The following is a 12,494-nucleotide window of genomic DNA, read 5'->3' as shown; positions in this document are numbered from 1 at the left end:
CCTTCTCACAATCTGTGATGTATGAAGTAAAGAATTTGTTAAAGATCACTTTGTTATCATCCTTTATCTGCTACGATTATTTCCTTGTCCTCCTTTCTGTTGCCTGTGTCTCTTTAGTAAAAAATGCATTTGGCAGACTCTTTGCACTTACAGTGCATTCAAGCTATACATTTATACATGTGTTCCCTGGGCTGCTAATGCAATGGACGTTCTTAAGGCCTTGTTGTGTTTTCAACATTGACATCCTGATGTTTGCATTCCTTGTTTTATGAACTTCTTTGGATGCATCCCAACAGTGTTGTCCCAGTGCTGACCTCTGCTGGGTGTGCATGCATGAACAACATGGAAACTGGACAGGTGTGTGCCTCAGAGGCAGAAACGTTGTGAGAGGAGATCTCTTTTCTAGCCTAAGGTGCCTAGCTGAGCAATATTCAGTTTCCATTGTGAGAAATAGCAGACACACCAATTGGGTGTGTGGAACATACTTGTCATTGGAGTGTTGTAGATGTCTTGTCATCCTGTGTTGTTGGGCTCTCAGAGTGAACATTTTTTTTGACAAAAGTGGTCTTTGTACGAAGATTTACCTCAGACAAACATAAAGGAAAGGTTCCCTCATAGGAGAATTCCCTCATCATTTATTCACCCTCATGCCATTCCAGATGTATACAACTTCATTTGTCAGTTTTTTTACACATTTTTATATTAAATTGCTATCATGTTATCTTCTTATATTAAGGTCAAGATTTCATAGATTTTTGTTTCTAGTTTTTGTGGGTCAAACACAAAACAGGTCTGAAATCACATGACATTATCATCCATTTATGATGGTCATTACACCACCGCTGTGTAAACAACAGTATTTCCTGTTTAATTTTAACATATATCAGTGGCATTGTATTGTCTTGAGATGCACACCTGTAGTGTTTTTTGTAAGGTTTGTTGGTAAAAACTTCTTAAATGACCTAATATAAATAAGGCCTAGTCCTGGATTAATCTAAACCCTGTCCGGGAAACCGCCCCTTTATTTAATTTTAATGTGAAGCAACAGATCAACAACAGAACCAGGATTCATACATTATCAAATTTTCATGCAACATTACATTATCAAAGAGCATGCGATGAGTCCAGAGGATTAATATATAAAGAGGACGGATTGTCTCTTTTTCATCTACCACAGTGGCCATTTCTAAAGCAGGACTTATTTCTAAAAGTTTAGCTTTTTTCTTTGTTTGTGCAAAAGAGAGATGTTTATGGTCAGGGTCTTGGACAGACGTGATCAGCGAATGTCTTTCCGGAAGCGCGCAAGACAGAGGTTGACCGCATCATCTTGCACGCACATGAACGTCTCAATTTCTCATAGAAATGATTGCTTTAACAGACCATCAGGGGAGCAATAATTAGCGTCATTTACAAATACAGGATGGAAAAGTGACAAAATGTCGACACGCATGTTAACAGATTTTTTTTAACTGATAATATTAATGTGTCATAAATTCTTATCTTTGGTTAACGGTTAACCGGTCAATATAAACATGCCAAGTCCATTTGGAAAAGCAACAAGTTTATGCATCATTTTTCCATGTTACCAACACACCACAAATTACTTTTTAATCTTTTCTAGATGTTAGAGAAGTTGTGAATCTTCTGAAGAATTAATGACAATTGACGTTGTCGACGTGCCACAATATTTAAAATTACCACGCTGATCTTTATGTTGCAATATGCAATGCATCAATTGGCAAAAAGCTTAAAATATTAAAACGCTATTAATATAAAAAATGCTGTTTTGCTTCGGAAGACCTATATTAGCATACTGGAGTCATTTGTTGTTGGTTATTTAATGATGGATGCATGTGATTTTTGGAGCTTCAAGATTTTGACCCTCATATAAGAAAAAAACATGACAGCAATTTAATATACAGTTTTTTTGTGTTAAACTGAAGTAAAGAAGTCATAGACACCTGAGATGGCAAGAGTGTGAGTAAATTCATAAAATCAATATGAAAAAAATCCTATTTTGCTGAACTATACCTTTAAATCGCCTGCTATCTGTGAGTGATTATATCTGAGTAGAGCAGACTACACCCCTGCTCAGGGCAAAGTTGCTCTCTTGTGCATCTGTTCTGGTGATAGCTGATGTGTGAGCGAGAGATTGATGGACAGATGAGAGCAGGAACTGGCATAAAGGAGGTTACGTTTCATTGAGGGTTTGAAATGCTGCGAGCTGATGCGACGTGCAGCACTGTAATGAATGCGCTGCAGGACTGCAGGTAAGACAGATGCATCTTTCAGGCATTTTGTAGCAGGGTGTTTTTGGTAATTTGTTTCATGTAATTTGCATGGTTTAAAATACATGTTGGTTATATTGCTAAAAGCTTGTACTAAAATGTATTTTGATGGAATATGAAGTGTTTTACATCACATCTTTTAATTGCTGTTGAAAATCTTTCATCTGAATAATCTCACAAAGTGTAGTTGCTGTAGTATTCTGCAAAGATAAGAGTTTAGTGTAGATCTCCTGCCTGTTTTGATCGTTGTATGAAATATATCGGTCACTTAGATTAACGTTACATTAATGTTGCACTTCACAGATCATCTCCTGAAGCCGGATATAGAAGAAGTTTCCTTTTGTGCACTAAAACAAACCTCCTAATTGCTCACATCTGTGCCTGGAGCGATTGCATCTACCTTTAACTCTTCCTGCACTTCATCAAAAGACCAAACTGGAAAGGCCATGTTTAAACAAAGCACTATTAAAAGGATTTTCGGAAAAATCGTTTTTGTGAAAAAGTGTGCCACAGGCCTCCGCGTTTAGCACTAATGGTTGAGATGATACAATTATCTGCTTAACCCACACAAGGCAAAGGAAGGAAAGATATTGGTCTTTATTAGTGGAATGTAAATGGTTAAATGTGATTGACTAAGATGGCCATGGATTGATTTAAATGTTTGGCTGTGGTTCAAAATGAGCACATTGGAATGTTTTGGTTGTTTTCGGAGACCACCGCAGTCTTATCGTCCGGCAAGACCATTTCAGCGCATCCAATGTCACCCAGAGACTTCACTTCATCCCTTTCTCTGTATGTACAGTAAGCCCATGCTGAACTTTTTAACAGATTGATTCTAGAACCAAATATCTTGATAGGATGAAAATAAACTTACCTGAAGCTGGAAAAGTATTTCCAAATAGTCAAAAATAGTCTTGGAATTAGAATTGTATTTTAATATTTTTTTTCAGACTTATCACAGTAAATATTTGCTGAGAAAAAAATATAAAATTTGGGCATTTTGTGGAAGTCAAAGTATTGAAGAGATACCGACCACAGTGTTGCATTTTATATTTGAGTTGATCAAATTATTTTCAGTTGTTGAAAATGCAGTCCGACATCTTTGGTTGCTGTTTCTTACTTTTTGGTTTGAAGTTTAACGTTTAAAAAGAGTGTTTTAAAGGAGCAGTGTGTACGTTTTAAAGGGGTCATATTATGAATTTTTTTTAAGATGTAAAATGAGTATTTGGTGTCCCCAGAGTGCGTATTTGAAGTTTTAGCTCAAAATACTACACAGATAATTTATTATAACATGTTAAAATTGCCACTTTGTAGGCCTAGCAAATGTGTGCCTTTTGCGGTGTGTTCTTTAAAAGGCAAATGAGCTGATAAAATTCAAACCCTGATCGGAATGATAGTTTGAACTCAATTGTGCTGTCAATAATTTTTTCTCTCTGTACTACATGGCAGTACCGTGGTTGGATATGCAGATTAAGGTGCCGTATTATTGTAATTGGCCTTGCTATACCTCACAAAACTTGAAATCTGAACGACCAAATTTTTCACAAGCTTGCAGAAAATTGTTTACCAAATCGAAGTTACTGGGTTGATCTTTTTCACATTTTCTAGGTTGATAGAAGCACTGGGGATCCAATTATAACACTTAAACATGGGAAAAGTCAGATTTTCAAGCAATGTGAACTGTGGGTCCCACGCAGAAGTCGTCGCTTTGCCCCGCCACGTTTCTACAGTAGCCCTAAGTGGACAAACTACTTTACAGAGCACGTTTTGTCACTGTGTTGTCCCAGACGATCACATTTTTGTCCTGTGGCAGCTACTGTAGCTTCTCTATGCGTTTCGAAAGGGAGGGGTAAGCAGTTGACTAAGCGATTGGTTGCAATTTGCAATCTCACTACTGGATGCCCCTAAAATCTACACACAGCACCTTTAAGTTTGAGCTCTGTTTCACTTCATAATGCTTCTATTGACCGCCTTTAGCGGTCAGTTTTATAAATTAATTCTAAGCATCAAACTTTAATTTTATTCATTGATTTCAATGTTTGACATGCCTGTACTGAGTCAATATTAAATATATCAAGGTTATATTGTCAATGAATGTTCTTTACAATATGTAGGATGATTTTATGTAGAAATCAGTAAATCATAAAAAATTGCTTTAGCTGGATTTTCACAGGCATGATCAAACAGTAACTGTCATATGATGACAAGATTTCTAATTAGATTTGCGATTCCCAGAATGAATGATGTACTCATGAAACTTGTGATTTTGATGTGCTGTACTCACGTAACTTGTGATTTTGCTGTGGTGCTATGCAATTGTCTTTCTTGGCTTTTAAACAGTGTCTCGCTTGTTGTCTCCTTTTAGTCCCCCGGGTGAATGGTCACTCAAAGTCGGAACGTGCTAATCGTGACCCCGTCTATGACAGTGCGTCAGTGATGAGCAGTGAGCTGGAATCCAGTTCCTTCATTGACAGTGAGGAGGATGAGAACGCCAGCAGGTCAGACATGACCCAACCTTTCGTTTTCAAAAATAAAAAGCTTCATGGAAAGAAATGACCTAAACCCCTGTGTCCTAAGCGGCATTGTTTGTATTGCAATAGAAGCAGAATTCAGAACAGATAGAGGTCAGGCTGTTGTTGATGTACTGACCATTTTTGATAATTTCTGGGAAACCACTGGAACAGTCACTTTTGAACCTCTTTCATCTCGCTAAATTGGTGTAGCGTGGGAATCTTCTTTTGCTAAATCAGTTCACAGGCTGATCCCTGTCCTGACCTCTTAACCCTCTCTGACATCACAGATTGAGCAGTTCTACGGAGAGGAGCTCTTCATCGCACCTCATGCGCAGACACAAACGTCGACGGCGAAGGCAGAAAGTCACCAAAATGGACAGGGTGAGAACATACTGTGATTTTAAAGGGAGAGTAAACAACATATTGTATGTGTTTTAACATAAGTGTATTTGTGACTCTGCCTGTGAGTGATTTACTGATTTCTATATAAAATCATCCAACACAAAGTAGAGAACATTCTGTGAAAATATATCCTTGATATCTTTAATATTGACTAAGCGAGGCCATGTCAAAGATTTAAATAAGTACGAAAACAGTTTCAAATTGTGAATGACATTAAACTGTGATGCTCCTGTAAGGCTTTTGCCTGGATGTCACAAGCAGGGTCACATTTGTTTTTGCATGATTTATGATTTCAGTGTTTAATTTATGGTATGTTCTCTTCACAGTCCTCATCCTTCAGTAGTATTACAGACTCCACTATGAGCCTCAACATAATCACTGTTACCCTCAACATGGGTAAGAATTATTCACAGTTAATCACTAATTCACATACTCTTTGATTCACTTCATTCATTCATTTATTTGTTCATTATTTCAATTACATATTTCTTCACTCACTCAATTGCTCATTCATTCATTCGTTTGTTCGTTCATTCATTCATCCATCCATAACCAATTAATTTAAATATTCATTTATTCATTCATATATTCATTCATTAATTCACTCACTCACTAACTCACTTATTTGTTTACTCTCTCACTAGTTCATACACTCACACACTCATTTGTTCACTCACTCACTCACTCACTCACTCACTCACTCATTTGTTCACTCACTCACTCATTTGTTTAGTTCATTCAGCCACATACTCATTTGTTCACTCACTCACTCACTCACTCACTCACTCACTCAGACACTTATTTGTTCACTTACTCAGATATTTGTTTACTTACTCACTCACTCACTCACTTACTCACTCACTCACACACTTACTCACTTACTCATTTGTTTATTTGTCACTTCACTCACTCACTCACTCACTCATTTGTTCACTCACTCACTCACTCACTCACTCACTCACTTACTCACTCACTCACTCACTCACTCACTCACTCATTTGTTCATTTAGTTGAGTCACTTATTCACTCACTCACTCACTCACTCACTCACTCATTTATTCACTCTTTTGTTCATTTAGTTGAGTCACTTATTCACTCACTCATTCACTCACTCACTCATTTGTTTAGTTCATTTAGCCACATACTAATTTGTTCACTCACTCACTCACTCACTCACTCACTCACTCAGACACTTATTTGTTCACATACTCACTCAGTTATTTGTTTAATCACTCACTCACTAACTCACTCACTCACTCACACACTTACTCATTTGTCACTTCACTCACTCACTCACTCACTCATTTGTTCACTCACTCACTCACTCACTCACTCACTCATTTGTTCATTTAGTTGAATCACTTATTCACTCACTCACTCACTCACTCACTCACTGATTCATTCACTCTTTTGTTCATTTAGTTGAGTGACTTATTCACTCACTCATTTACTCACTCACTCACTCATTTGTTCATTTAGTTGAGTCAGTTATTCACTCACTCACTCACTCACTCACTCACTCACTCACTCACTCACTCAGACACTTATTTGTTCACTTACTCACTCAGTTATTTGTTTACTCACTCACTCACTCACTCACTCACTCACACACTTACTCACTCACTCATTTGTTTATTTGTCACTTCACTCACTCACCCACTCACTCACTCACTCACTCACTCACTATTTTGTTCATTTAGTTGAGTCACTTATTCACTCACTCACTCATTTGTTTAGTTCATTCAGCCACTTACTCATTTGTTCACTCACTCACTCACTCACTCAGACACTTATTTGTTCACATACTCGTTCAGTTATTTGTTTACTCACTCACTCACTCACTCACTCACTCACTCACTCACTCACTCACTTACTCACTCACTCATTTGTCACTTCACTCACTCACTCACTCACTCATTTGTTCAATCACTCACTCACTCACTCACTCACTCACTCACTCACTCACTCACTCATTTGTTCATTTAGTTGAGTCACTTATTCACTCACTCACTCACTCACTCACTCACTCACTGATTCATTCACTCTTTTGTTCATTTAGTTGAGTGACTTATTCACTCACTCATTCACTCACTCACTCATTTGTTCATTTAGTTAAGTCAGTTATTCACTCACTCACTCACTCACTCACTCACTCACTCACTCACTCATTCACTCACTCTCTCACTCACCCACTCAATCACTTATTGTAAATTCAGCCACACACTCATTTGTTTAATAACTACCTTACTTTTTTGTTCACTCACTCACTCATTTGTTCATTCAGTTGAGTCACTTATTCACTCAGTCACTCACTCACTCACTCACTCATTGTTCATTCAGCCACACACTCATTTGTTCACTCACTCACTTACTTTTTTGTTCACTCACTCACTTTTTTGTTCACTAACTCATTTGTTTAGTCAAACATTCACTCACTCACTCACTCACTCACTCACTCACTCACTCACTCACTCACTCACTCACTCACTCACTTGTTCACTTACTTTTGTTTACTCACTCACTTATTTGTTTACCCACTTACCCATTCACCCACCACTCACTCACTCACTTGTTCATTCAGTCACACACTCATTTGTTCACTGACTCACTCATTTATTTGTTTACTCACTCACTCACTCACTCACACACAAAATCATTTTTTAATTCATTCACTCAGTCATTCATTTGTTCACTCATTCGCTCACTCACTCACTCACTCACTCACTCACTCACTCACTCACACAGAATCATTTGTTCATTCATTCACTCACCCATTTATTTGTTCATTCACTCACTCTCTCATTTGTTCACTCACTTAATCGTGTATTCAGTCACTTATTCACTAATTTCTTCATTCTTGTATTCATTCACTCACTCAATCGCCTATTCATTCACTCATTTTTTATCCCTCATTTTCCCACCTTCCATCACCGTGACCCTTCCAAGTGTTTAATATCTCACTTGTCCTTTACTCCCTCTTCTCTATCTGTCCACACCACCTGTTTAAATATGAATCCTCTTATTGTTCAAGGTCTGGTGTGTGTGCTTTCTAAATATAGCCCTTCAATGAATACATCATTGTAAACAGTCTTATCTCTGTACACCACAGAGAAGTACAACTTCCTCGGTATCAGCATAGTGGGTCAAAGTAATGACAGAGGAGATGGAGGCATCTACATTGGTTCCATTATGAAAGGCGGAGCAGTGGCAGCCGATGGCCGGATCGAACCTGGAGACATGCTTTTACAGGTGAATGATAAGCATTTGCAAACCCCAACGGATTGCACTGAAATCCCATCAATAATAATTGATTTAAAAGAGGAAGGAAATGTTGTGACATATGAATATAAACATTGTAAACCATTTTTACAGAACTGAAACAAACTTGTTATTTGTTTCTTATTGACCTTGTAGCACAGTCATGATTTAGCAGATGACGTCCTTGGTCATTTCTTTTTCTTCCTCCTAAATGATCTTGTAGTCAGCTGGTATTTGTTTTTTATCCACAGTGGACAGAAAGGTGCTTTCATTGTCCATTATTTTGTTTACATTTGCATACAGTAATAGAGGTGTTTTCCCTCATCCGGTTGATCACAGTAACTTCACAGAAAAGGTCATGGTTAAATGACCCTGTGTTATTAGGTAATTTTTGATGATGGTGCCTGGATGACTGTAAGAAATGACGTGAACAACATAAGGAAGCTCAGTAGACTTGGAAATTGGCTTGTTAAAATGCCTGAGTGGATGTAAAGAGGGAAAATCCTTAAAACAAAAATGAAACCTAGGTAGTCTATGCCTTAAAATCCATTAAAAAAATATTTAATGAAAAGTGTGTTTTCCTCAGGTAAATGATGTGAACTTTGAGAACATGAGTAATGATGATGCTGTCAGGATTCTGCGGGAGATCGTCTCTAAACCCGGGTGAGAGCCTCTGCTACTTCTCAGTGGCAGCCCAAAAACATTTAGAAGGGGAGAGCGGGGCACAACCTAACGCTTTTTGGTTTTGGCTCAATCATTCAAAAAATTATTGAGTTTTATTAATTATATTTTTACACAAGCAACACACCCATTTCTGCTACAAATGAACATTTGAAGTTTGTTTCTAGTACTTACCATTCTTGGACAATTACATCAAACGTGACAGAAGTGCAAACGTTACAACTTACCCCATAGGTGGGGTTAATTGTAACAGGCAGGGGGTTAGTTGTAACACTTGCTAAAAATTAAGTTTGCAGGCAAATATTTCAATACTATTTTGTCTATATACTTGAAGTAGATATTGTTTATATACCTGTCTATAATAGACAGGTATCCACACTGTATTCATTCATTGAGCCCTTTTCTAACAATAGTTCAATTATAAATGGATACAAATGTCTAAATATGTGAGAAAAAGCAGCACAATTATGACAAAACATTTTTTTTATATGTGACCCAGTCTGTAATAACCATACTACAGTTTCAAAATCAAATTCTGAGATAAAGAGCATCAAAGTCTGATTTTAGCCATTCATTTCATTATGATTTCAATCTTTGACGTGACCTTATTCAATCAATATTAAAGAAATGAACAAAAATCAATTTGACACATGATTTTTGATAAGACAGGCACATTTATTTTGTTGGCAGTCAGCAATCATTCATGTGTAGCCTATTTAAAACAACGGCGAGGCTAACGTTAGCGGTTTTCATATCGTAAGTGCTGAGGGGTTAGTTGTAACACAGCGTTACAATTAACCCCACTGGGTCAAAATATTTTCAAGCCCACCAAAAAAGTTGCTAAGAGCTGCAGACATTATTCAAAACGATGCTATGTTTTAGTCAACAAGACACTGATTCATATGTAGGGTGGCCATTCGTGCCAGTTACGCTGGACACGTCCTTAACATGTTTTCGCGTTCGTTCTCCGGAAGTCGCGTTGCTCGACCACATACGTCATCGAGGTTCTCACATTTCAGTTAAAATACATTACAAAATTAAGATTTATTTCTTTTAAGACATACAATCATTGTAGTTTCATTATACCTTGAAATGTAGCGGTTGCTTTTCTGAAATGAAACCCGAACTATTAAACCTTGATGACGTATGCGGTCGACCAACTTCTGGAGAACGAACCCGAAAACATGTTCGGTATGTGTCCGGCGGAAGTGGCACGAATGGCCACCCTATTAATATGACATAGCATTGATTTGGTATCTTACACACCCAAATTAGAAACCGAAAAAAACATATGATGAAAAAATTTACTAACATGCCACCAAAACACTCATTGGGAAAAACATTATACATTTCCAACAATTCGCGGGAGATTGTCTTTTGGTAGCGTGAAAAAAATACCGGAAAACCAAAAAGCTCAACCTTGTGCAACAATTTAAAAGGTCCGTGTTACAACTAACCCTGCGTTTTTGCCCCGCACACCCTTACATCTCTCATGTCAAATATTGTCACTTCATGTTTGTTTTATTGCATACAGGCCAATAAGCCTAACGGTGGCTAAATGTTGGGATCCCTCCCCTAGAAGCTACTTCACCATTCCTAGAGGTATTAAAACACACATGAAAACCCATGCTGCATTTCTGTTTTCTGGATCAGACAAATTGCATGCTCAATTTTGTAGTAAATATGTAGTATATTTACTTTGTATTGGTCCTTTCTTTCAGCTGAGCCAGTGAGACCCATTGACCCTGCTGCTTGGATCTCACACACTACAGCACTTAGTGGGCCTTACCCCCATTACGGTACGACCAAAGTAAAATCTTATAAGACAGTAGTTTTTTTCAAATTTGTAGTACATTTCCAGATTTAATTTTGGATATGGCTGGCAACCCATAACTGTGTATTGTGTAATGTACTAAATAAACACGAATGCCATGCATGAGCACTGCTTTTGTCAGCTTAATGGCAGTCATCCATGAATCACACTTGACAATCATTTACTTCTTCATTTTTCTCAGAATTTGAAGACTTCCCTCTGTCGGTGTCTAAGACTGACATGGCAACTATAGTAAAAATCATGAAGTTACCAGATTCGGGCTTGGAGATAAGGGACCGGATGTGGCTGAAAATCACCATAGCCAATGCTGTCATTGGTTAGTGTTTTATGATCGTGGTGTGGTTGAAGTCGATGTACTTGCTGATATAGTTTACATTCATTGCACAGGAAGTTCATAGAGATAGTAGCCCAGCAAACCACAGAACTTTAAATATAAAATGACATTTAACTTATTTGTGTGACCCTTTTATCTGACCTTTTTGTTCACCCTCTGTGTTCCAGGCGCTGATGTTGTCGACTGGTTGTTTTCTCGGGTGGAGGGCTTCAAGGATCGGCGCGATGCCAGAAAATATGCAAGCAGTTTGCTGAAACACGGCTATTTGAGACACACCGTCAACAAAATCACCTTCTCTGAGCAGTGTTATTACACATTTGGAGATTTGTGCCAAAGTACAGTAAACACACGTCTTATTTGTCTTTTTTCTTTATTTGGCAGATTATCTAAATATTTATATTTTTTAAGTATTAATGTCATAAATAAACAACTGCATTACGTAATTAACATCTGATTGACAGCCATAAGTCAGTGGTTTAGACTTTAATACAAAAGTAAGTCTTTATCTTTCTTTTTTTAGATATGGCCTCTCTTAATCTGAATGAGGGGTCGAGTGGTGGGGGCTCTGACCAGGATCATGGTCTTGCTCCTCTTCCTCCACCAGGCACCAACCCCTGGCCCCTCGGAGGTCAGCCATACCCTTATCCAGGGTACCCCGCTCCCTCACCAGGGTTTCCTCCAGGATACACCGACCCCTGTCACAGTTTTCACAGTGGCAGTGCAGGCAGCCAGCAAAGTGAAGGTGTGTGTGTGAAGATGAGAGAGAAATACAAATGATTTATGGGTGATTCTCACGAAATCCAGATTTCGAAGGTGTCCAGCATCAGATTGGTTTTTTTTGCACATATAAGATTAAGGTCTATACTTACATAACCATTATTTTTAGAGGATTTAAAAATATTTCTTATAGAATTATTTACATTTCTTAGATTATCATTATCAAAAAGGATCATTACCGCAACATGATATTACTTTAAATGAGAACTAAAAAGTTGTCTAGGTACTATGACAAACAAAATTTCAACTTTTATCTGGAGAGAAAAAATAAGAACGGCTTAGCTGGTAGCCATCTTGAGTGTCACAGTCAATTATGTCCCTTCCAACAATAAAAAAAAAAAAGTTAGTTCCTTGTGGGCTTAAACGATGATTTACAATTGTTGCGGAGGATGAGAAAATTGGTCTTG

The 12,494-nt window shown here is 37.7% G+C and overlaps 1 protein-coding gene across 1 annotated transcript in view; it reads left to right on the top strand.

Annotated features, from left to right (window-relative positions):
• Positions 1 to 12,494, top strand: part of dvl1a (dishevelled segment polarity protein 1a) — a 51,872-nt gene that overhangs the window by 34,154 nt on the left and 5,224 nt on the right. Inside the window, exons 5-14 of the mRNA XM_065285540.2 lie at positions 4,654 to 4,786; positions 5,089 to 5,182; positions 5,530 to 5,599; positions 8,313 to 8,452; positions 9,048 to 9,124; positions 10,677 to 10,744; positions 10,864 to 10,941; positions 11,158 to 11,292; positions 11,478 to 11,645; positions 11,831 to 12,052. Coding sequence (XP_065141612.1) covers positions 4,654 to 4,786; positions 5,089 to 5,182; positions 5,530 to 5,599; positions 8,313 to 8,452; positions 9,048 to 9,124; positions 10,677 to 10,744; positions 10,864 to 10,941; positions 11,158 to 11,292; positions 11,478 to 11,645; positions 11,831 to 12,052 — 1,185 coding nt within the window. The remainder of the gene's footprint in view (positions 1 to 4,653; positions 4,787 to 5,088; positions 5,183 to 5,529; positions 5,600 to 8,312; positions 8,453 to 9,047; positions 9,125 to 10,676; positions 10,745 to 10,863; positions 10,942 to 11,157; positions 11,293 to 11,477; positions 11,646 to 11,830; positions 12,053 to 12,494) is intronic.

Source organism: Paramisgurnus dabryanus, chromosome 21, assembly GCF_030506205.2.
Source record: "Paramisgurnus dabryanus chromosome 21, PD_genome_1.1, whole genome shotgun sequence".
Taxonomy (NCBI): Eukaryota; Metazoa; Chordata; class Actinopteri; order Cypriniformes; family Cobitidae; genus Paramisgurnus; species Paramisgurnus dabryanus.
This window is presented reverse-complemented; position numbering and strand designations above follow the sequence as displayed.